The 25,380-nt window shown below is 47.2% G+C and overlaps 1 protein-coding gene across 4 annotated transcripts; it reads right to left on the reverse strand.

The window, feature by feature from the left end:
* Window positions 1-509: 509 nt before the first annotated feature.
* gas2l3 (growth arrest-specific 2 like 3) lies at window positions 510-20,633 on the reverse strand. 4 transcript variants are annotated; one of them, XM_023952462.2, is made up of 9 exons: window positions 20,524-20,633; window positions 8,909-8,959; window positions 5,237-5,423; window positions 4,676-4,794; window positions 3,666-3,807; window positions 2,945-3,008; window positions 2,731-2,872; window positions 2,267-2,371; window positions 510-2,189 (listed from the first exon to the last, which is right to left on the reverse strand). In XM_023952462.2, exons 2-9 carry the CDS (start codon window positions 8,930-8,932, stop codon window positions 993-995), a joined length of 1,980 nt encoding a protein of 659 aa, XP_023808230.1. In that variant the 5' UTR covers window positions 8,933-8,959; window positions 20,524-20,633; the 3' UTR covers window positions 510-992. The 4 variants fall into 4 exon arrangements, with proteins under 4 accessions (XP_023808230.1, XP_078798275.1, XP_023808231.1 ...); XM_078942149.1 differs by lacking the exon at window positions 20,524-20,633 and adding an exon at window positions 19,988-20,079; XM_023952463.2 differs by lacking the exon at window positions 20,524-20,633 and adding an exon at window positions 11,050-11,159.
* Window positions 20,634-25,380: the final 4,747 nt, after the last annotated feature.

Below are 25,380 nucleotides of genomic sequence, written 5' to 3' on the forward strand. Positions count from 1 at the left end.
GACTTTTGCGATATGGATATTGCACACCTTCAAATCCCGATAAATTTTGCGATGTTGTGCAGGCCTAATTCCTACCAAAAAAAAAACAACCAAAGTGGTATTTGGATCTATTCATTACTGAGTGTTTCTTAGATACCTGGTCTCTGAACACCAGCCCCTCCCAATCCATGACAGTGAGTGGGTTCTCACATTGTGACATCACAAAGTGAGAAACCGCCCCTTCCAGGAAGCGTCTGCGAAGCCAGCTCCGCCCCCAAAATGTCCCAGCGGTTTCATCCTCACCCTGTTCTCCCACAATAATTTTCCTGACACAAACGTTCCTAGAATTCTGACTTTTGTCTTTTATTCTAAAGATTTTTTCATGTTCTATAACAGAAAATTAAGATTAATGTAAAAATTAAATAAAACCATGAAAATAATGCAGTACTAGCTTCAGACCACAAGGGGTCATCATAGCACATCTGCTGTTCTTCAGATTTTTTTTTGGTGCAGATTTACCATAAAGACAATTCTTAAAAAGTATTTAATAGTTTATTGATTAGAACAACAAAAACTACAAATAAAGATAAACATTCAGACAAGACAGATTTCTGTAAAGTGCCAAAGAAAAACATCCTAATAAAGATTTCAACAGGACCACATAAAAACTAGACCTTTAACAGATAAAACCTTTGTTCCTTTAGCGTTTTCCATAAAAGACGCTTGGATCAGTAGTTTTTCCTACAAATGAAAAGCAAAGTCATAAATGAGCAGTAAAACCTTCATCTCTTATATTGTAACCCCACTCCGCTTCCACTGAAGGCACGCGAGGAACAGACCACGCCCACAAAAGGCTGACATCAGCTTCCTGCAGATGGAGGAGCGGATCTCCTGGTTCTGAAGAACCCGTGCACAGTGCACGTGTCGACGCGTGACGCTCCGAGACTTTGCTTGCTGAGCTGAGGCTCTAACATGTGCCGACTGCTGAAGAGGCGGAGCTACCAGCCTGCTGGTCACGCCCACTGCTTCCTCCTGCAGTTCATTTCAAAATAAGGCTCCTCCCTTTTGCTGCACAGGGGGGGTTTTTTGGTGGCAGTTCTCTGCTCGACCCCATCTGTACGTTCCGGTTTGACCGTCGCTTTGGAGCCAGCTGTCATTTCTGGTCTTTGCCCCGCCTCCTTTGTGGTGGTTGGGGCTTTCTGATTGGCTCTGATGCCGGTGTTGGCCCCTGGGACCACCCTGGGGGCGTTCCCCTTGTTGGGCATCTGTAGCCGGGTTTTAGCGGGGCCAACTGTGCCTTTGGGCGGGGCAGAGGCGGGCTTTGGTGGGGTTGGGGAAGCGGTCCGTGAGCTGGGGGAGGGGGTCCTGGACTGGGGGGCTGCAGCGGCTCTCGTGGCCATCCTCGCCCGCCTAACTGCTTCCAAGCGCAGGCGTGAGGCCGGAGAGCCGGAGCGCCGCTGCGCCAGACGAGAGCGCTGGTTTGCGCCCGTTGGGGGGCGGGCATCTCTAGAGGGAGGGGCTGTTGTGGCGAGTGAGCGGGGCACGGGGGTGGCGCAGGGGCTGGAAGGTTTGGGGCATTTGGAAGACGGCTCGGGGCAAACCGGGCTCCGGGGCTTGGAGGCCGGGCCCTGAGTCCTGAGCTTACCTTTGGGGGCGGGGCTTGTACCTGCAGGATGACCTGTTGGGGTCGCAGCTCTGAGCTGTACCTGCACCCCCCGGCGCCCCAAGCAGGGGGAGCTCCCCACAGAGGCAGAGGGTGAAGGGGCGGGGGACTTTGTGGTGACTGGCAGCGGCAGCATGGTGGGCTTTCTCGGGGAGGAGCTTGGCGTCGTCTGGACAGTCTTTTTGGGGGCTGGACCTCTCCGGGGTAGTGTGGGGGTACAGGCAGGGGAGGGGGTGCAGGAGCGACAGGTGTATGCAGGTGGGGGGTGCTTACAGGCGGAGCCTGACGAAGAGGAAGAGCTGGAGGAGGAAGCAGATGAGGAGGAGGAGACGAGGTCATCCACAGCAGCCAGGGGGTCCATGTCAGGGGGCGGGGCCACACTGCTGGGGGGCCCTCTGGGACCTGGGGGGCCTTTCTGGAAGGCCAGGATCTTTTGCTCCAGGGTGGTGAATTGCAGAACTCGCAGCGGGTCGTACTTGCTGAGGAAACCTCGCAGGGTGTCCCAGCCGCCGCCAACGCGCACCATCACGTGTTTCCCATGAAGCATCTGGGCGGGGCGAAAGCAAGGAGTTTCACGACCGTCACTTTGAGTGACACTGGTGTCTCGTCACCGGGACCACTCACCCGGATGAAGATGGTCTTGTCTCCCAGCCTGTAGCGGCCCTCCGACAGATACTCGATGGAGACCCGGTTGGAGCAGCTGCACGGGGGCTCGTCCGGGTCGGGCTCCTGCAGGAAGCAGAGTGGAGGGAAACAGAAGAGGCGTTTGTTTCTACAGAAGCTGAAGCTCTTTTAAAAAGCGTTAAACTCCTCAATGCTCTTTTTGTAAAATAAAGGATCAGAAAAATAATTTATTTTTTCCGCTTTCGAAAAAAACTAAATGTTTTCCTTCATCCACATCAGAGTGAGCCGGTATTTTTAGCACACGTCTGGAGGACTCGTGTCCGCTGAGCCGGACCTAACCGGCGCCGTCACGCTGCACGTGTGATCCATCTTCACGCCGCTGGGCATCTGCAGTCACGCGGTCAGCTGCGATGCGTCACGGCTCGCACATGCAGCCCCGCCGTGACGCAGCCCGCCACACTCACCCCAGGATGGTAGAGGCCGCCGTGCTGGCAGCACACGCTGAAGGTTTTCACCGCTGGAGGGGGCTCCTCGGCCAGAAGCCGCGTCTCCTCCATCTCGATCTCCTTCTCCAGCTTCACCAACACGGGAGGCTCCACGCCGTACCTGAAAGTTCCAAATCGGTCAGAGACGTTAACCCCGCCCCCTGAAATGTGATTCGCCGGGAGGGGGACTCACTTGGAGACGATGCGGCCGATCTCCAGAAGACACAGGCAGACCTGCCGAGGATCTTTGTGCAGCACTGAAGCAGAACACAGAAGCAGTCAGAACACGCCAACAGCCACGCCACACGTGCTCCAGAGCATCCGCCAGACTGGAGGGAAAACTTCCTTTGATCATCGTGGCACTTTAGAGAGTCGACTCTGTGGGGGGGTCGTGGTGGGTTTTATTAGATAACGAGCTATTTGGTCTTTGATTGGCCGGAGAATTTCAAAAAGTTTGTCCATGTTAGGAACATTGAGGTGGGCGGAGCCAACTCCAGTCAACGTTTACCGTCCAGAACATCATCCATCAATGTGTTCATGCGGTTCAGACTCAAAGCCTCATTTCTCAGATCCATCGGCTCAACACCACCTTTAGAAGAACGGCAGTGCGAGGCCGTTACCATGACGACCCGTCGCACAGAGTTTTCAATAGTGATTAACGATTTAAACATCTAACAAAATTAAAGTAATTATCAATTTATCATTTATTGCTTTTATAAGTGACTTCATGTAAAATGAATAGACATGGCGGCAGTAGCCGTCCGACGTAAAAAAAACTAACACGATTTTTAAAAATAAATAACGCGCCAAATTGTCTGTTATTAATGAATTGGGATTAAAATGCTAATTTGATGTTAGTGAATTTAAATGCCCGTGGTCAAACCCGCTGGTGAAGGTGAAACCGTTTCGTTTACCGAGGCCCTCCGACTCAAACAGGTAGGTCTCCTCCACGCCGATGCGGCGACACCAGGCCAGGAAGTTGGCGGTGTTGTCCCGAGCGAAGAAGGAACCTGGAGAGGCGTCCCGCTTGCACGCCACCGTCTTGGTGGGGAAGAGCTGTCCGGGGGGGGACAAAAACAGAAAGAGAACTGTGTCTCACAGAGATAAAAATCTGATCAAATCATGTTCGCCTCTCAGGTTTTAGTTGATTTTTCAGCATTTTTGAAAACTGGAAGTGTTTTTAAAATACCAGGAAGTAAACAAATGGCATTAAAGTCTCTCCGATCCTCTAAACCTTTCACAGCATTTCCAGTGCTCTTTGAATCATGATGTCGTTTTCAGTCAAAATCCAAAAATCTGGGTCCTTTTCTAGGACTTAGTTTCGGCAGAGCGGCAGGAAGTCACCTCGGAGTTGTGGGCGGGACTATTCCCTCATCACCCACATCTGAGAGTTCTCCGTTTACACTCGACCTCTAGCTTACAGCCCCACACCAACATTAGCAGAGTAAGTCTTTGCAATGAAATGTTCATGAAATAGTTCATTTAACCTCTTAAGACCCAAGCTAACATATGAGCTAACTCTGCGCTAACAGAGCTCCAGTTTAGCTAAATTACTACCGTGGAACTACAGCCCAAAACGTCAAGAACGTGGACGCCAGGTCCTAAGAGGTTATTAAATAGTTCAAAGAAGGATTTAACATTTTCATCGCTGCAAAAAGTTTGGACACCCCTGATTCATTTGCCTGCAAGTGGATGCATCAGAATGGAGGAAATGCAATTGTAACCCGAATTTCCCGTCTGTACGTCCCCTTGTCACGTTAGAAACACCAAAAAAGGCTTTTCGTTGGAGTGGACCTTAAACAGCTATGATGATTTATGGGCCTGTCTCTACAGCGTGCCTTCTCTGGTTACCACGGTGATGGGTCACTACTTTGTGAACTTTTGGGGGGGGGGGGCGTGCAAACGGGAGCGTCACGTGACTCACCTTGCTGCGTTCGGGGGGGCCGTTCTGGTTGACTTTCGCCTGCAGCACGCCGATCAGCTGACAGAGCCGGACGCCGTTGTTCAGCTCCTCCATGAAGAACTCGGCCCTCACCTCCTCTCCTGGAAAGACCATTTCAAACAGCATTATGACCCGACGCCCCTGGAGGGAGGAGGTGAAAGCTTCCCTGGAGCTTACACAGCCCCCCCCTCAGCTTCTTCCCTCTGGGGGGGGGGAGACATACACACACACACATTCATTCTGGTTGGAAACACGTTTGTTTTCTTCCAGACTTGGACTGATTCTCAGATGGTTGACACGGTTCAGGACTAATAAGGGTCACGGGGGTCACGGGGCCCGTAACCACCGGGGTCAGGAGGCGACCTCGATCTTCCAGTCTGCTTCTAGTCTGCCAACAAAAGACTTGGTTTCTACCCAGATTCAGTTTCTTCCCTGCTGCATTGTTTGCATTTGGACAAAAGTGGGCGTGCGTCTCCTGTGGTCGCCTCCTCGCCGTTTCACGCCCCCCCCATTACTGGGTAACAAGTCCGACTCGGTCCTCACCCAGCAGAGAGCTCAGCCAGATGGCCAGGTCCTCCTGCATGGGCACCAGCGTGGCCTCGTGTCGCACCGCCAGCCACTGGTCGTACTGGAAGACGTCGGTGAGGCCGGGTCCGTGCCGCTGGCCCAGCAGGCCGCGGGGGCTCCTGGGGCTCAGCAGGGGGGCATCGAACTTCTCGCCGTGCCAAACCTGAAGAGAAAAGAGTCCAATAAAAAAGAAAAAAGTTCAGAAAAACATTGGTGTCGGTGTGAACCGACGGAGACTCGACCGCCTCAGTCTCTGTGCCTGGAGGCAGCAGCTGATGTCGCCTCACATCCATCCACCCCCCCCCCCCACCACCACCATTACGGTGGAGTTTCTGAAGTCAGACTGAAGGAAACAAACGCATGTTTGACCCAAATTCAAGAGCACAGCTCAGATCAATCATCAGGAGTTCTTCTGTCTGAGGGGTAAATAGGAATACAAACGGTGTTTTGAAGCTTTGGACGTCTAAGTTTGAACAATGTTGTTAAAATGACCCGTCATGGGTTCAAAATCACGATGACTAATTTAGAAACAAATTTAATAAACCTACATAAAAATATATATAGATTTCATTTAACCTTTAAATGGTAAAATCTAAGTGTCTGCAGCCTAAATTTTCCTAGAAAATCAACGATTGTTTTGTATTTCAGTTGTTTCACTGCATCTTTCTCAGTTTTGTTTATGAGAGAATAAAAATGACGGACAGAAATTTTTTTCTTTTAACTTCTGAGCTGCACCATCAACAGAACAGCATCAGTTTTACCTCGACCTTTACCGACACGAACACTTTCAGCAAAAAACTGAAACTAAAAAAAGTAAAATAAAAACATTCGGCCCCGCCCCCACCTCTAAGATACTGAGCGACAACAGGTGAAAAGATAAAACCCGGCTGCTAAACCTCTGTCCCCCCCACCCCCTCCCCACATCAACTTATCGTCACTTTACTCATTTTTTACACGTCGATTTTCAAGAACATTTTGATTAAACTGAAATTTAGAGTCTTATGGTTTTTAACATCAGTGCAGCATTTCAGTACTGTGAGTAAAACTGGATTAGCTTTCAGAGCGAGGCAGGCATCCTCACAAGAAGAGGATTTGGATTTCACAATTGTTTCCAGGGAGTCCTCAGACAGTTTCCAAAGAGTCTGCAAAGAGTTTCCAGAGCGAGCGACGAGTCTCTGAAAAATCTCCAGTCCCCAAAGAGTCCCTGAAGAGTCAGCGAAGAGTCTGGAGTGTTTTAATAGTTGCAAAAGTGTTGCCACTAGGTGGACTTCATAAAAATGTTAACAAAACTGTCAAACCTGCTATACATTAATGTGGTCTTTGGTAAATGTGAAATCAGAAACTGATTATTAATGGACACCTCTGGGCCATAGAACATTTGTTTTTGTGTAGCTTTGCCATTTTAGGTTAAAGACACAAATACTTGTTTTTTTTTTAAATTGAGCAGCATTTCTGCCACAAAGACAAATGTCTTTAAAAACTAAATAAAAAAGGTATAAAACAATCTAATCTGTTCCAAATCCAATCAGACCTGCAGAGATCTGCTGCTCCCTTCAGTTGAATTGACTGCAGAAGGGAAAACACACAGCAGCAGCAGCAGATGTGTGTAAGGAAAACACACAACACAGTACCAGACATGACAACCCACTTCCACCTTTCCTGTCCGTCTGTGGAGATCAGCCTTTGATCTCCTCGGGTTGTGGGTTTCATCCGTGTTTGCAGAGAGGAAGTTCAAAAACAGGTTCAAGGGTTTGGGGGAACAGATTATTCTGCTGGTAACATCAGTCTGAGGAAACGCACTGTGTCACGATTAGAAAAGTATGTTCATTTGTAGAGACTTTTCCCCAATTCTGATCATTCTGATCAAAAAAAAAAAAAAATCATTGATAATTCAACAGCTGCATGAAGATGCTGCTCTACCACATCCAGGACAGCAGGTGGCAGTATGCACACTTCACAGTTTCAAGTAATGTTCTTTTTCTAGCATTAAAACAATTAATAGATTGATTTATTCTGGACCCTTTATTCATTTATTTCCATGACCAGTGATGACAAATGGATCAATTTAGTCGATTCATGGAGGAAAAGAGAAACATCGGTTTGTTTCTGTCCGTTTCTTGACAAACGCGCTAAATGACATCAAAGCCTCAGAGAATCGGTGTCGGGGATCTCAGCAGATCTCCTCCAGGGTTTACTGAACCGCGCTCCGGCGCCGGGGCCCGGTTTGGTTCGGCCTGGGACCGGATCTCATTTGGAAACGAGGACCGACGCTCCCGAGCCTCCAAACTGGAAAAGCTCTCCACGCTGACGTTACGCAACAGCTGAGCAGAACCCCGGTGGGTCGATTCCCTGATCACGTCAGGAAACCAGAGCAAGGGGGGGGGGCCAGATCAATGTCAGTCAGAATGGATCCGCTGTCAAACGCGCCGGATGATCCAGCGGCTGGGGTGGAGACACGCTTGCAGGAAAGTGGCCGGCCAATCCAGCCCAGAAAAGCTCAACGCTGAGGTTGTTGCAGTCGTTCCCACGGCGACCCTGACGGCTTGAGCCACTTGCGGCGCGAACCGGGTCACGGCGGCAGCTTTACGGACTCTGGAACCCAGGAAACAGAGGAGTTTTTTCTGGTTTCCCATGGTCCGGTTCCTGACCTTTGACCTGGAGGATCAACGAGCTCGCCTCAAACAACACCGTTTGTTTGGCTGGAAGATTTATGACCAAGAGGGACCCATTTGCTGAAAATACTTTTGTCAAGTACAAGGCTCTATCCATTTTAACCCTTGTGCTATCTTGTGGAGTCCAGATGACCCCACTGGGGTCATCTGGACCCCACAAGATAGTACAAGTGTTAAAAATCAGCTTTCATCTTCATTTTAACCCAGATTTTTTATCGTTTTGTCTCGTTTGTTTGAGCTGCTTTTCTGTTTTTCAGCCGTTTCGCTACATTCCAGTTGATTTTCCAAAGAGCCGACAGATAAAGCCGAGCGATGCCGATTGGAGATATTCCAGCTTTTTCCGCCTGCTCCCAAAATAAAACCTTTTCAAGGTGGATTCAGTTTTCAGTCACGCAATCTGAGGAGGAGATCGCCTGAACCGGAACAAGGTGGTGCAGAAAGATTTGGAAACATTCAAGCAGATTAGCAGAAATTCCAGAAGGGATTTTTTTTTTGTTGTTGTTGAAAAAGCTGAACTTTGAATTTGAGGATGCAGCTTTGCACACGGCGGCAGAATCCCCCCCGCAGCACCAGGAGGATCAATATCCTCACAGGAGACCGGTTCTCCAGCGTCCCTCGTGACCGGATCAGCCGTCATCTGAACATGTTTACAGTCAGAGAGCGGCCTGGGCGTGGAGCGGCGCTCCAGGATGGAGCGAAACCCGAAACACCAGCCGGTTGTTGTTGTGGGACACTTTTTGTTTCTGGGTGTGGGTTCGAGCTCAGGAACGTCAGACACCAAGAACAACAACAACCAGACGGCGAGCTGGGACACACGTGGGCCGGCCGCAGCGCCGTCTGCGACTCGTTATGAAATCCCAACAACCGTCAGACGAGAGGGAAAACGTCCTCGGAGCTCGGAGAAAGTTAGACTCTGCTCAGGAGCTCCAGGCTGAGAGTTTGAGCTGCAGAACGGGTTTTCAGGAAGTGAGCTTACCTGAATTCCACCCTGGACAGCCATGACGGAGCTCAGATTCACTTCTTCATTCTGGAACAAAAAAACAAAAAACAAATGAGAGGGTCGCTCCAGAGAGCTTCAGACAACAGCGTCTCGGTTTCTGAAACCTCAGCGAGCAACACCAGACCAGAAACCTCAGAGCTTTTCTGGAGCAAACGCGAGACGCAGGAAACGCTTCTGCACTTATTTTAAGGTCATAAATTAGAAGGAAACAAACATTTTATTGCTAAAACCACTAAGATTTTTCTTTCAAACTCATCCATTTTTAATAAAAGTCATCACGAAAAGGATGGAAATGGAGCAAATTTACCAAAATCCACAACCTCATTCTGAAATGGCTCCAAAAGCCTTTGACTTCCGGAATGAAGAGCACTCAAAAACAAAAGCGGAGCCACGTCGGTTCACCTAGTGACCACTGGGGACGGAGTCGTCCAACAATCTCACAAACCTTGATTTTCACATCGTTGTGTTAAAGTTTTACTCATTGAAGGACATGAATCCATCTTTAAGAACTTTTTTGTTTTCATACATAAATCAAAACTAAAGGAGGCGATGGGGACGAACCTTAAAACCTGCTTGGAGTTCTTTCAAGCTCCTCCCCAGAGGACATGTCTGCCTGTACGTCCACAAATGCGTGAATGACGTCTGTGGTCACATGACCTCACCGCTGCGTGTCGACAGAGTGTCGCCGTAACTCTGCAAAGCTCACTCATGATTGATGAGGGTGGTTGCCATAGAAACAATGACTCTGACCGACTCTGATCAGCCAGCGCTTAGTGGCTCCAACATGGTTTTGTCCCAAAAAAATAAATAAATAAAAAAACTCAGCCTAAATTGACTTCATTTGGTTGGAGCCAGAAGTTTGCCGTTATAAATAGGTGACATCACGCACTTCTATATTCAATAGACACACCCCCTTTTATCCAATATTGTTATTACCATGATACAATTAATAAAAATGAATGCATTCGAAAAGAGTTTAACCTTTGCTTAAATGGAGCCGGTTTACATTAAAGTGAATGAAAATGGGCCACCTAGTGGTTCTACAATGAAGTGCATCGTCTCTATTTGGTTTCAGACCAGCTTCAATCAAAGACAGACAAGTGGGTCCATTTCATTTATACAAACAAAGAAGCGATTCAAATCCTTAAATGAGACTTTTTTTTCCCTGACATCTTGACAACCAGATTTTTAGGAAACTTTGGTTCTGTTCACGCTTTGGAGCCCGATCAGGCAGAACACAGAAGACCGAATCCAAAAAGACACCAACCGGGAAAAAGAACAGATTCAGTCCAGATGTCCAGCCTCTGAAATGTGAATTTACCGAGGAGCAAAGTGTGGACAGATTGGAACAGCGTGTTGCTTTTTAGTTAAAGGGTCTGCGTCTCCTTCAAGTCCCCCTCCCATCCTCTTTTCAGCCATTTCCAAAGCGTTCCCAGCGCTCCTTTAATCCCCATTAGGACATTTTTAGCCGTTTTCTAGGACCTAGTTTCTGCAGAGCAGCAGGACATTTGAAGTTTCTTTCTGCATGTCCTCCATCTTCTTCGTGGACGTAATTCAACTTTTCCAGCTGAGGCGTCTGGTTGATCTTTTCCTCTTCAGCCGCTCGGAAGGAGCTTCATCCTGGGGGGCGGCAGACACTGATGGGAAAACCTTTGTTTTTTTTTTGGGACATTAAGCGAGTTCAACTTTCTCACGAGGATCCCCCCCACACACACACAGGATGTGCAGGATTACCCCGACCCTCTGCTGTCCCTGAGGGGGGCGTGTTCCACACCCAGGGGCCGGGTGGGGGAAGAAGGCAATCAGCAGCTCACAACACGGATCATTTGGTCACCACAGCTGAGGCGTTAGCCATCCGTCACGGTGACACCCCCACCTGCCTGCCTCCCCCCCCCAGAGAGAGGTCGGATCAACTTCAAAAAACAGGTTCAGGAAGACTTTCAGGTTTTTTGGGACAAAAACATTTCCGTCCGTCCGTCAGCCGCCCACATCCAGAAATCTGACCCCGACGCTGCACCCGGAGCAGCACCAAGGGAGGGGTGGTGAGGGGGGGCAGGTGATCTGGTCCCAACCGAGGATGGAAGGGGGAAGGGGGGGGTCAGGACACGACGACTCACCTCGGGACAGAACCGCCAAGGCACCAAGGGACGACTCTCCGGCGCACATCCTCATCCAGCCCCCGCTCGGCCACGAGTGAGCCTGGGGGAGAGAGGCCGGGAATGACAGCGAGGGAGGGGCGGGGGGGGGGGGGGGGGGGGTGTCGCAAACGGAGAGGCCCGACTAATGAAGTGGCTCCGCTTCACTAAGCCCAGCCCCCCCCCCCCACCACAAACCCATCACAGCGGGACCAAAGCACAAAGCAACCATTGTTTTCTAACCCCCCCCCACTTCATTTCCAAACAGAACTCAATGACATAGAAAGAGCTGGACAGAGGTGCTGGTTCAATTCCATTCCCCCACTAAACGGTTATGTCCAACTAACCCCCCCACAACAAAATTAAACTCAGCAGCCGTGGAGCTCTTTAGGGTTCCAACAGTCCAACAACCTCCGGAGCCGTGCACGTGCCACGCACGTGACCTGGAAGGTGTTCGCCTTTGCCCCCCCGTTAACGGCAGCTGAAAACCAGAAACGCAAGACGACCTTTTCCATTCGTGAGGAGGAGGAGAGCGTCTGCACGGACAAGGCCCCAGCCTGTGGCTCCAGCTGCAAACATCTGTGCGCCCCCCCCCCGGGGACCAAAGGCACCCACTCAGTCAAATGTCAGGCCTGAAGGAGGGTCAGAGTGGACGGACGGACAAAACCCGTCTTCTTGTAGAGCTGGGCTCTGGAGGGAATCGAGTCTGTGACGCGCAGCGGCGTCCACCACGCACATTCTGCAGCAGAAAACATCCAACAATGACGGTTTTATGGGATGACCCCCCACCCCCCCCCCCCCCCCCACACACACACACACACACACACACACACGGCAACAAACTGGGTTAGGCCATCGCAGAGGAACGCCATTAGGGCTTCCAGATCAGAGCAGAGCCCGTCCAGAACACAATCATCTAGATCAAACTCTGAGCCCAAACAGAACCCACACCAAACGGGCCACGTAAGAAGACTGCAACACATTACACCCCCCCCCCATGCATGACCAAAAGGCTGTCTGTCATTTTATCAGCACACCAAAGTAAACACGGGGGGGGGGGGGGGGGGGGGGTCAAACTACAGCCCAGGGGCCAAATGTGGCCCGTTAACCATTTCATCAGGCTGGAATAAATTATATTGATGATCCTCAGTTTTATTTTTCCCTGTAATTCTGGCGTCTACACATAAATTGAGCTTCGCTGAAGAGCAGAAAGTTATTTTGCATTCATGTCTTAATGGAGGATTTATTTTTCTGACGTTCGTGTGTGTCGGAAAGTCATTCTTCCCAGTCATTCCAACAGCACATGAATGCAGCATTTCTAATAAACTAATAAGTTTACATCTTTTCCTTGAGGGACATCAACCCATTTGGTGCAATTGGTGCTAAAATGAGAATAAAAGCCAGTTTTACAAGAAAAAACCCAAAATGTTCTGTTTTAAAGTACATTAAAGGATATGAGGAAAAGCCCCGATTTGCGATATCCGTGATCAATATCGCCATGATAATATAACTTGGCGATACATGAAAAATAACACAACCAAAAGCATCGTTTTTGTTGCGCTGCAACAGTTTAATAAAAGTCAACATAACTTAAATTATACTCCAAATGACCCTCGTCTACACAAATTGGTTAAATGCATAAATGGATTTATTTGATTTCTCAAGCTGCCGTAAGATTGTTGCAGCCCTTTTAAGGTAACCATTACTCGCAATTGTAGCCGTCTTTTGTGATATGCGTATTGCACTGCTTCATACTGCGATAACCATAAATATGCAATTTATTGTGCTTTTGTTATTTTTTGCTCTTACATGGTGGATTTCCAAAACATCTGCTCCTGGTCTGGCCCCCATGTGGCCCACAGGTCAAAAGGTTAGCCCTCCCCCTGAGATAAAACATCAACAACTTTATTGGCGGTGATGTGCGGCTCTGGTGTTTCCTACTCTACGTTCACCAACGGCCTCGTGGTTGCAGGCAGAGGCCGTTTGGTTCTGCAGAAGTCTGGCTGCGTTCACGTCACGCTGTCGTCAAACTCCCGATCTGCACCAGAACTCCGAGGATCTTCAACAAGCGTCGGAGCAGACTGAGCGGTCCGAGTCCCGCCAGTCAGTGGCAAGGCGTCGGTAACTTCAACCACGTCGTCACCAAAACTACTCAGGCCTTTAAAATACCGCGACTCTGCAACCGTTGACGCAATTAATGCAACTCTGTCGCGACGAAAAGCAGCCCCTCTTCGCGACAGAATCCGCCGTTTCCTGACAATTGTATAGACGGTCAAAGAAAGTTTGTTATTTAGGCGTCGCCGGCGACGTGTCAGGTGTTAAAGGGTTAACTGGTTTTTACTCTAGGTCAGTAGATGCCGCTTAAAGTTCAGTTTGTCTCACTAAAAAGTCATGGAATGAATGTAAAGGATGGATGAAGGGTGTGATCACAGAACCTTTGGGTTCTATTAAACTTCTCTGGTGCATTATGGGATCTTAAAAAAATAAAAAAATAAAGAACTTCCTCCAAAGACCCAATTAATGTTCATTTTTGTTACAAAACCCAGACAACTAGACATTAAGGTGAGAGGAGACTGATGTAAGCAAAAGCCCCCAGTGGTTATTTACTGAATTGCACTCTGGGTAATTTAAGACTAGTTTTTTATTTGAAGTGGCTTCAAACAGGACTAGTTAACCACCAATGAAAATAAACGGACCGTCTTGAAACAAATTATTTTTCTGCACCATCTTCGTCACGTATCAATAACTTCAGTTTGCAACAATCAGCCAGCTTTGGGTTGTCAGGACTTCATTTCCCAGCAGCCTCAGAGTGAAAAACGCAGATTTAGACACAGAAAGCTGTTTCTAACAGGAAAAGCTGGAGAAAGGATCATTTTTATTGCGTCTACAGGAGGAAAACGGCGCGTGGCTGAGGTCGGAGCTGAACACAGACGCCGTCGGCGTGTCCGAGTCCTCCGTCTGCGTTCACGCCGCCCCGCTCCAGTCACAGCCAATAATCATTTAAGAGGATCAGAGCTATTCCAGACAGCAGAGCGCGTCCACCTCCACGACGCTCCAGCACCACAACGCGGCACACGTGGTGCACGCCTGCGGCGCCCCGAGGTGCATGTGCGCACTCGTGCATGAGGACTAGAGAGAATTACATAAGGAGTTAAAAAAGGGAAAGTTCAGGCGGTGGCGTTCCACTACAGGCAGCATGTGTCAGAGGATGAGCTCAGTATAGATGGGATTCTGCCCGTCTTTATTTGCTCAAGCGTGACCTCGGGCCGGTGACCCCCGCTTCAGGCTTTCATCCTGAACACTGCGGCCCACACGAACACATCCTCGCCTCCTGCCCCGCAGTCCAAAGCGGGTTTTTTGAACCCAACTAGTCCCTGGAGAATAGCAACTCCTCCTCCATTAGAGGCCTTCCTGCTGAGCCCTTTGTGTCTGGACTTAATTACGCTGTCAGGAGTGTTTCATTTAGAGCCGCGCCTCCTCCTCTTCCCCGCAGATGGGGCCCAGCGTCGCCGTGTCCGACAGGAAAGTCGGCTGAGAATGAAGAGAGTGAATTAAGCGTAAACAGCCTTAGTCCTCCATCTTTAATGAAACTTTTAAGGTCATTCACCCCCTCCGGGGGGGGGGGGGGGGGGGGGGGGGGGGGGGGGGGTTTTCAAGATTTGCTCCTGACGGTTTTCCATGGTGTTCACCTTCCGAGCAGGATTAGGTGGTCGGTTGGCGCGGACCGTCCCGTCCTGTTGGAGTGCCTAAAGCCCGTCTTAAAGGCTTGAGTTTGCGGGAGCCACCTGTCAATCCCATTTTGATTTGTTGGTCCTAATCCACAGCTGAGTGTGCGTCTCTGGCTCCAGGATATCAAAGCCCCCCCCTATGCTGACACAGGATGAGGCCGCCTACTCTTCATTGAACAACCTTGACCCTAGAGGATGAATGTGGACGAGCGAATCGCAGACTGACTGGGGGGGGGGGGGGGGGGGGTGAGACCACTTCCTGACTTGAAACGGAAACGGCAGGAAATTTCTCCAAAACAGGACGGATCTTCTCTTTACACAGCGAGGCGCTAAAGTCTCAAAAAGCTGCAAACGACGGAGACAAACGTGTAAATTATCAACATTTGTTGTAGGCCTGAACAATTTACCGCAAATTTATCGTTATCGCGACATTAAGCTGTGCAATACGCATACCGCAAAAGACGGCGAAAATCGCAATAAATGGTTACCTTTAAATCTGCTATAACAATCTCATGGCAGCTTGAAATATTGAACAAATGAAATAAATCCCTTTATGCATTTAACCAATCGGAAGGACCCGTTTACGTTTTTGACCAATCAGATGAGCCCTTTTATGTTTGATGTTTGCCTCCTATGTCGACAAGGGTCATTTGGAGTATCATTTTTAAACTGTTGCAGTGAAATGGAAATTATGTTTTTGGTTGTTTTGCTATTTGTTTATATACCGCGAATTATATGGTTATCGCAATATTAATCACCAATATCGCATATCGCAAGTTTTCCTCATATCGTGCAGCCCTAATTTGTTGTGTGTGTGTGTGGGGGGGGGGGGGGGGGGTAGCAATTAATCAATTTGTAACCCTACGATCCAACCAGATCGATCCGTCTGAGGAAATTTGTCTATCGAATCGACCAAAACCATCAAACATGGATTCAAGATTGACTATAGAGGCTGTAGGAAAACCCCATTTGGATTGACACACAATGGGAGTTCATTCTACTTAGGTATAGGCAATAAATCTGTGCCAGTATTGGTGTCAGCCAATATTTGCATAATTTGAATTTATTGGTGATATTTAAAAAAAAAAAAAAATGAATAATCTTCCAATATTCTTCTGACTATTTTCAGAAACACTTTTTTTTTTTAAATGTATACTTGTTCCTAACAGATTATGAAGTGTAGCTTTACAAGCAATCATTGACTTTTCAGGTAAATGTTATTTTTGATAAGAATCCATGTTTCTAATAGATCCCTGCCAATCAGGAGCTTATGGTTTATAGTTACAGCCCTACTATCTGTACTAACCAAATACAAATGTTTAAAACACAATAGTGAGTGACTGAACTGTAGTTTGGAATGAAAAAAGAAAAAGAAAACCAATCATTTGCTTTAAAAATGTGAGATTGATGAAAATCGTTTAATCCATAAGTTTCATTTTTAAAGCCATTTTCGAGCTCGTGCGGCCACTGAACACAGGTCAAACTTTGAGCAATCGGGGACTTGGATTTGGTAGTGATGTATAGATGGCGTCCAATTTAATTCATTTGAAAATTGATCTGGAATTAAATGACAGCAAGCCTTTTATAAATCAGAATAGATCTGTGAAAGGAAAAAGGCTGGAGCGTGATTCACCAGATGTGCCGTCTGGTGAATCAGTAAACACTAGAGAAACAAAGAAGAAGGAGAAGCCCCTCCCTACTTGTCCAGTGTGAACACCATGGGATAAATGCACCTTCAGGACATTCTTCAATGTTTGCCACAAAACTATCTTCTGGTTTTAATAGAGCTATATGGTAACCAGGTCCCCATTGTGAGATCAATAAAGTTTTAATATATACCATCTTTGTCCCCTTAATAAAGGACAATGCCAGACAAGGCCTCCATCTTTAGAAGTGAATGCACAAGGCGGAGGTCCAAACTGCAAACCGGAGATCTTTTTACGGCCTTGCTGATTGGATAAAGTGTAGACGTTGGCGTTGTTCACGTTACCATCTGGCATTTAGGTCAGCACAATAATAAAGAACATTCAGGAGCTTTTTTTTTAATGGACACCCTGCAGCCAATCAGTATCAAGTATTCACCTGGACTTTATTTTAAAGTAACATCCTAAACATTTACAGCCGAAACAAAGTCTAAAGATACAGAAAAACCCGGCGAGACGCCCTCAAGTTCATGGCGCCGACAGTGTGGCTTTGGACGCTTTAACCAACTTTTTTTTCAACTTCTTCTATAACTGCAGTGAGTAAGAAAAACCGCCTTGGCTGTGAACAGCTTCCCTTCCCTCTGCAGGTCAATGTTTCCACGTTAAATTCCTCAGAAAGCCTCTCCGGAGTGGCGAGACCCGACAACAGTCAACGGTCCAAACACAAAGCGCCAGCTGTTGCCGAGCGCCAAAGCAACCGAGGCGAGTGCAGATAGGCCTCTGCTGACCAAACAGAGCGACTCCTCCTCAGCAGCGTCAGGCCAGCGGGTCAAAGAACAGAACTTCATTAGCAGAACCTTTCATTCTAATCAGCTTCCACTGCAAACTGAAAAAAGCTCCATCAGCCCAACCTGAGATCCGTCAGAACCGACCTACAGACCAAAGAATTAAACATTAAAGTTCTGATTTATCGATGAGTTTCGGGATGAGCTGAACTGGTTAAGTTTTAAAAAGCAGGACGTCTGTCAAACCCACAATCCATCATTTCTCCCATGGTTCTGCCCAAGGACCCTCTTGAAAACCAGATGACACATCTCAAGGAGTTTATCCTACAAACGAATAAATATGAGAAAACACCAACGTCTGTAAAAAAAAAAAAAAAAAAAAAACACGAGGGCCCGTCCACCCTGAAACAAAGGCCCTCAATCCAGACCAGACAAAGGCGCCTTAATGAGTTCAAAACACACATATGGGCTGTGCCACAGCGTGTGCACAACACAATGGAGCCCATCATGGATTACCCCTCATTTATTTAGGATGCAGCTTACATTACGGAGGGCGGGGGGGGGGGGGGGGGGGGGGGGGGGGCTGTCCATCTTTACTTATTGAGGACCTGGCACGCTGACGACGTGAGGCCTGGTGCCAAAGATCAAGCAGATGGTGACCATGAAGATCTCCGGCGCCGAGGCTGGAGCTCCTGTCTGCACAGAGCCGACCGGCTTTGGAACAATCGCCCACCGTACCGACAGAACCACGTTTAAAACTGCAAAGGAACGAATAAACCACGCAAAGAACACGCCACCCAAAGTAGAACACGCACCGCGCACATTAGTGATTAGTGGGTCAATGACGTCATTCTACCGGGATGTTAGCCATATCCGCGATATAAAAAGATACACATCGGTGGTACATGCGGGAAAAGTCTGCTGGACAAACATGGAAAACAAATTTGCGTATTCATCTCACAACACACATGATTTGGCCCGACTTACAGAGAATGGCGTATAAACTACGTAAAATACACAAACTGTACAATTCTGAACAGACAAATAATTCTAAACAAATTCTGAACAGCACAAAACTAAATTCACGTAAATCGGCCGAAACCCTCGACGCACATCGACGAATGCCAGTAACACTTCTGATCTACGGATGTCACACATGGATCACAAAAGGACGACATTTCATACCAGGAAAAAACGCAAAATGTAGGTAGTGGCAAGAGGCGTAAAAGGACGACTGCAATGGATCCATGCGTTACCAAGAAAAAAAAAAATTTCATTAAATTTAAAAAAAATAAGATATTCGACTTTTTTATTTTTATTTTCAGACGTTCGTAAAAACTGTTTGTCTGTGAAGGAGCAGCGACGTTTTCTTGAAGCGAGCCGAGGAGTTTTTATTGAACCACCAACGCCAAAGCCGTCTGGTTTCCAGCTGGATTTCAATTGGATAGATGTGAACGATTACAGCAGCTTCTTGTGTTTTCATAGGAGTAACTGCAGTTAAAAAAAAAACTGATACCTTATAGTTGTTCCCTGTTGAGTCCCATGTGACTCAAACTGTATGTGCAACTATGATGACCCACTTAAATGTGAAACGTATGGGTCCTACAGTCATGACAGGCAACAACTAATTCTATGACCACTCATTGATCTTTCATTAGTACGCGCCAGCTAATCGTTATCCCCTTCAGAGGGCGCCACGGCCAATCAGACGATTCTCACAGGTGGTTTGGCAGAGGGACATCCAGACTTGGGGGCCCCCCCTCATGGCTACATAGTAGCGTGAAGAGTCTTGCCCGAGGACCCACAAACGGGATTGGCATCAGGGATTTGAACTCTGGTTTTCCACGTACCAGTCCTATACGCAGCCAACTGAGGCCGTCCGTGACAAGTATGTGGGGGGGGGGGGGGGGGGGTACAACAAAGCAAATATCACACAATTGAATCAAATGATCCAGTCTGGTTTCAGGAAACATTTGACAGTCTCCAATTTTCATCAGAATTGAGATTTTATGAGTTCCTGTCGTACTGCGACGACCACGCCGTCACCTCTCGGTTAACACGCTCTCCTGCTAGTTTACAGCCCCCCCTCACTCCCCAACCTAACATTTGTGGTCCAACAGAAATGGCGAGCAATATCAGAGCCAGCCAGCCGCACCGTTTGCGTCCAGATTCCCGCTCAGACGAGGAAAACAAAGACGTGGAGGCATCAGAATGGAGCAGGGAGCTCGTCGACTGCAGCACAGCAGGCTTTGGCCAACTGCATGTTTTCCATCCAACGTTACACACATTAAAGCTTCATTTTCTTAATTGATGCCCCTCATTGTCAGCAACAGAACATGTCAACAAGAACAGTGAGGAAGGCGAAAACATTTTGCACGTTTAGATGTACGTTTGCTTTAAAAAAAAAAAATTTGTAGAAATTTTGCAAACGGGATTAAAAATCGGTGACAAAACAAGCGTAAACCGCTAAGATTTACTAAAGGGAAAATTGCATTCAAGCAGCAAAAATCAATGCAACAAAAAGAGAACAATAACTACCAGCCATTACAGAACTGCTGTCTCTGAATTTCCATATTTAGTCACTGATGGAACAAACTAAAGATCAGGTTTTTGGACTCAGATTGCAACATTTAAAAAGAACATTTTCACACTTGTGAGGGAGAATAAATGGATGAAAATCTGTCTCCATGCGACCGCAGTCTGCGCCCACTCCCACCCGCCAACAGGCACCCCCCAGCAAACACCTGTCCCCCCCCAGCTTCACCCGCTTTCCTCCAGCAGGAAGGCAGGACAGAAGAGATTCTGTGCGGCTCCATTGTTCTGCAGAACCTTCAGGAAGACCAGAGCAGACAGAACTGTGGGAGGGGGGGGGGGGGGGGGGTCCAAAAGCAGCATCACCTCCACCCTGATCCAGTCTGAGCATCTCCAGCAGCAGTTCTGCTGGCACCGCCCACCTACCTGTCAATCAGGGACAGGTGTCCTCACACAGGAGACAGAGCCCCCCCCCCAGAGTGTGTCTTCATGATGAAGATTAAAGCCATAATTTACTTCAATCTGTGACGGAATGTCTATTAATCCCAGTAATCTGTGAACTTCTCTGCGTCAATATTCTGTAGAACACTTTCACTAAAACTTGAAACAGAACTTTAGCTGCTTAGTTTTAGTTCGCCGGAGAACCGAGCACGCGGCTTCCCGCGAGGACTTCAAAAAGCAAGCCGACATTTGCTGAAACTCGTTTTCCCGCCTGGAGCAGTAGAACTTTCTGCTTCCGGACGGAAAGTTTGAGGATTTTCTACTCACCGGCGGTTCTGAGGATCTCACGCCGTCGGAGCTTCTTCTGCGGCAGGAATGATCCGCTCATGTTCTCCGCTGCCGCTGCAGCTGTTTATGAGCAGCGCTGTTCGAACGAGCCAATCAGAGCGCGCGGCCGGCAGGGGGCGGGGCCTCAAGCTCACCTGAGTGTCGCTTTACAGCTTGATGAAAGGCTCATTCAATGCAGGAAACAAAAGAAGCCTGAGAAGGTTTATAGAGACATGATCCACCAAAGATATAAGAATTTACTTTTAGTTGTTTATTATTTGTTTTCCTTTTCACTTTCTGACTCTGTGTCCCATTTATAACCTGCATTATATTATATTATAGTATATTGTGTCATACTATATATAATGTAATATTTTTTCTGTCTTTTTTGCTGATTTTTATGCTGCACTTTTTTCTTATTTTATTATACTTCTATTTGACAATAATATATGAGCCGAGCAGACAGATCACACTTTTATTGTTACAATAGGGGGTTATGAAACTTCTAACACACGAGGAGTATATTTTTATAAAACCCTTTTTTATTTAAGGCTAAACTGAATTTATGTTGATTATATTTGTACACAGTTCTTGTTGGGCCAGATGGAAAAGAGAGGAGAGAAGGAGAGAATGGGGTTTTACGGATGGGGACAAAAGAAAGAGGAGAAAAATAAGTCGGAGGATGAATAAGAAGTAGAAGGGGATGGGTAGAATCACAAAGTAACAAGATGCAGGAGGTTGATCATCATTACTCCACAATGTGTTCATCAAAGGGGGCGGGGCCTGTCCACAGACACACTTCAAACATACCCATCGGCTCCAAAAATCTTCATACAAATACACACGTCCAGCATTTATAGTTCCATCAGTGTTGGGCAAAGGTGAGCTGGCACCTGTGCTCAGGTGAGTGTCTGTGTTCCACTGAGATGGACCAACCTGAGCAGGGCTCCAGACTGCGAGCAATTGGTCGCATTTTGCGACCAAAATTTGAGAGTGTGCGACTGAATTTTACACCCAGTCGCACATGTGCGACCAATAAATTTGCCTCCCCCACCCTTCGTATTTTTTATACATCAAACGTGGAAGGGGCACGTCAATGATCAATGAAATAATCAATGAGACGCAAGCCACACGGACGCAGGCAGACACACACACTCGCGCACATACTCATGAAACGCGAGCACGTACGCTCTCGCGTGATACCTGTCTGTGAGGCGGCCACTGCGTGTGAGAAGAATAGGGAAAGCCACTGTGAGTGGCTAAAATGCGTGGAGGGGGCGGGGCCTAGAGATAATCGAGCGCGCGTAAAAATCTGTGGGAAGGAAACTGAGATAAATATCACAACCTGATATCTGCGTCTGAGCTATGAGCAAGCGAACTATTGATTCGTTCTTCCGACCTGCGGCTAGTGCACCAGTGCCAGAGTGTACAGCAGGGGTCTCAAACTCGCGGCCGCAGGCTATTTGCGGCCCCCAAGATGATATTTTGCGGTCCCCGCCTTAATATGAAGGTTTAATGTAACTGCAGCCCGCCAGTTTGTATGAATGACACTTTTTCATCGTCGTGCACGGAGCTGACCAACCAATCACAGTGGGGTTTATGACTCTTGGGGGCGTGACAATGACAGGGCGTGAAAGCAGGAAACCTGACAGCTCCCTCCCCAGACCACATTAAGGAGTTCTTTACTTTCTTTTATAACATATTTATTCGCTCGTAATTTTCTACATACATGCAGTCCGTGCTGAACTTTTCTCTGGGCTGCACAGAACCGGAGGAAGGTTTAGGTTTTGGTTACGGTTACGGCGGCGCATCAAACGGGTTACGGCAGCACACCGCCCCCGTCCCGCTGGAGTTGGGTCAGCTGTGGAGAATAAATGTCCCACACTTACATGCGTGACAGCTAACGGGGCTTGAACTTTAAACACGTGCGAGCAAAAACAACATTAGTTTTAGACTCACTGAAAATACGTGTGGAAAATGCAACGATAGACGTGTTTGAGATGAACCAGCACCTCGCCTGGATCGTTGGGGAGACCAGGCGGGGGGGGGCTGTGAGATGAAAGCGAATCTGCAGCAAGACTGGAGAAGAACAGTTGGAGTTGTCCTTAACATTCAATTTAGTTTTAATATTATTCTCCCCCTTAGTATGATCTGTGTTATTATATATTTTATGATTATTTTAATGTTTTGTAATGTATGTAGCCTTTTTTTAATGAATTGGTATTTTAAATTATTTTAATTAATCACTCCACTACAAAAACCATCAGGACACATGTCCCATAATGCATTGTTTTGTAGTCTCTAGTTTCCAGCTGTGTCCGGGTAGGTTTGCCCCTTGCTCCCACCCCTTTCTCGCGATATTTTTGTGATGATTGACAGTTGATGTTGGAGCAAAAACAAAAATATATGTCACACACCAGGTGATCTGCACAGCGTTGAGTTCACCTGGGTGATCTCAAACACGCTTATTGTGCATCTTGGCTGCACCTATTTAGTGTCACAAAGATAAATTTCCATCTGTTTTCTTTACTTATTTGTACTGTCATGACAGCGATGGTGCTGTCAGTTTACCTTCTTGTTGCATCTTCAAAAGTGCAGAATAAAATGTGACACTGCATTTGAAACAGCACATTGTAATTTCTGCATCTATTATTAAAGTATTTATTAGTAATACAGTGGAAATTAGTAGATTTGGTTAGAATGTTAATTTACGGTATGCGCCCCTAAATTTTCTGGTTGCGCCCCTAAAATTTTCAGTTAGGGGCCACTGTGCTCCTAGTGAAAAAAGTTAGTCTGGAGCCCTGCTGAGGCAGCATGGGCCCCCAGGGCCCCCGGACACCTGCGCACAGGGAATAAGTATTGAACACATGAAGAAAAGGAGGGGTAAAAAGGTCTGCCATTTCACTTTATTACACATAACTTCATTTATGGACATAAATGTTTGGATTTCTTTCTATGTGTGCATTACTTGGGTTGATGCCGACATCTGGTGAAAATTTCATGTCAATAGCTCGATTAGAAATGTGTTTTTTGAGAGAAATGTTGACGTGTTCAATACTCTCTCATGGATGTTTACAGGTGTGTGCAGCTCGTGTTTAAGTTTTTGGGTTACACACCCAAAATCTCACAATAATGACGGAGAAGAGGCCGTTCCAGGAGTCTGGGCTGCTTCTGAAAAAGAAGCAGAACCAGTTTTGTTGTTCTGTTTACAGATCAATGTCTTTTTACTGTCCTTTTTGGGATTACATATCAAAAAAACAAGTGCATCGGTTTGTCCGTGAAGCAGCAGCGACGTTTTCTTGAAGAGAGCCGAGGCGTTCTTATTGAACCACCAACGTCAAAGAAAGCCGTCTGGTTTCCAGCTGGATTGAAATTCGATGGATGTGAATAAATCTGTTCTATCATGATCCAAACTATCCATCCATCTCTTCCTGCTTATCCGGAGCCAGGATGTGAGGGCAGCAGCCCCCCCTCCACAGAAACTCCTGCTGAGGATCCCCAAGGTACTGTAGTTCTCTTCATGGACATGGAGTCGCCTAAAGAAACATTGTCAGGAGTGCAACCTGGCTGACTCCAGGACAGTGGAACCATCAACGTGCTTTTGCCTCTGGGTCAAAGGAGAAACAATAGGAGGCTCGCTGATCTCGTGAGGAAGAAGAAGGTCAGGTTTGGGTTTCAGCCGCACCCTCGTCTTTGTGAAGGGAAACTATCAAACGAGCTTTTTTGTCAAAAAAAAAAAAACACTTCAGGAAAATTGATGAAGCTTCTGTTGTTCCCTGAAAGTCAAACAACATTCCTTTGAAAACATCTGAAATATTTTCAACCGCTAGGAAAATGTTCCTAAAAAGGGTTTGTGGTTGTTTTCAGGAGTACACAAACTGTTAAGAGACAACGTCACAATTCTCAATGTAAATGCTACTCATGCTCAATCTGTGGAGTTTGTTCCCTCTTTTGAACCCCAACCATCATTCCTCCACCACCGTGCATGACAGGGGGCTGCGGCACATTGATCCCAGAGCCACGTGGTTTGTTCATATGGCGCTTTGTGGGCTTCGCTTCTGTTTCCTTCTTTCTTTTAGACAGAAGAGGCTTTCTTCTGGTTCTTGTTCCATCCAGCTCTGTGTGGTGTGAGCGACCCGGAAGAAGCTGCTCCGCTCTGCGTGTTTTCACACTGGAACAGCACTAAAAAAAAGTAGAATTCCTTGGAAACGGTCTAGAGTGTTTATGAGTGAATAAAACCAAACAACAGACGTTACAGTGTTCTGGGTGAGCTTTTAGAAGTGGCTCTCTGTTCTGAAATGGTTCCCCTTCAGTGTTTTGTTATAACCAACCGTTCCTACAGACTATTGAAAAACCTGCAACACCCTGAAGAAGAAAAAAACATTTTTACATTTGCTTTGATTGTTGTTCTCAGGACCGCTGGACACGACAGAAAAATCCAGTTTTTCTTCTTTTGAAGCCACTCGTGGAGAACTAAAGGCGAACAGTGACTTGGTTTCATTTAGCTGCGTGAGGGTCGGAGCGTGAAACAGAGCTGCAGCTGTGTGAAATGTGGCTGCAGCCGTGTTTACCCTGCAGTAGAACATGCTGACCCAGTTACATGTCAAGAATGCAGAAGGATGTTGTATATGATGAACATGCATGGGGAGAAAACATGGATTCCTTTTTGTTGTTGAAACGGTCAAAATGAGCCACGTCCAGCTTCAACATATATGTTGGAGGTCATGTTAGCGTTCTCGTGGAAGTAAAAGTCAATGTCATAGCAGAGTTTTTATAAAGACTAACGGTAAAATAATAAGCAATGCATGAAATAAAGAGATGGAAATATACAAACCCTTTCCAAAAAATGGGAATATC

The sequence above is a fragment of the Oryzias latipes genome, chromosome 23 (assembly GCF_053564925.1).
Source record: "Oryzias latipes strain Hd-rR chromosome 23, Olatipes_Hd-rR_3.1".
NCBI classification, from domain to species: domain Eukaryota; kingdom Metazoa; phylum Chordata; class Actinopteri; order Beloniformes; family Adrianichthyidae; genus Oryzias; species Oryzias latipes.

Coding starts and splice junctions, on each gene's coding strand:
- gas2l3 (XM_023952462.2), bottom strand. CDS start 8,932: ATGGCTGTCCAGGGTGGAATTCAG. Junction 3,009..3,665: donor GTTTGAGTCGGAGGGCCTCG/GTAAACGAAACG, acceptor GTTCTGCTTCAG/TGCTGCACAAAGATCCTCGG. Junction 2,190..2,266: donor ACAAGACCATCTTCATCCGG/GTGAGTGGTCCC, acceptor CGCCCCGCCCAG/ATGCTTCATGGGAAACACGT.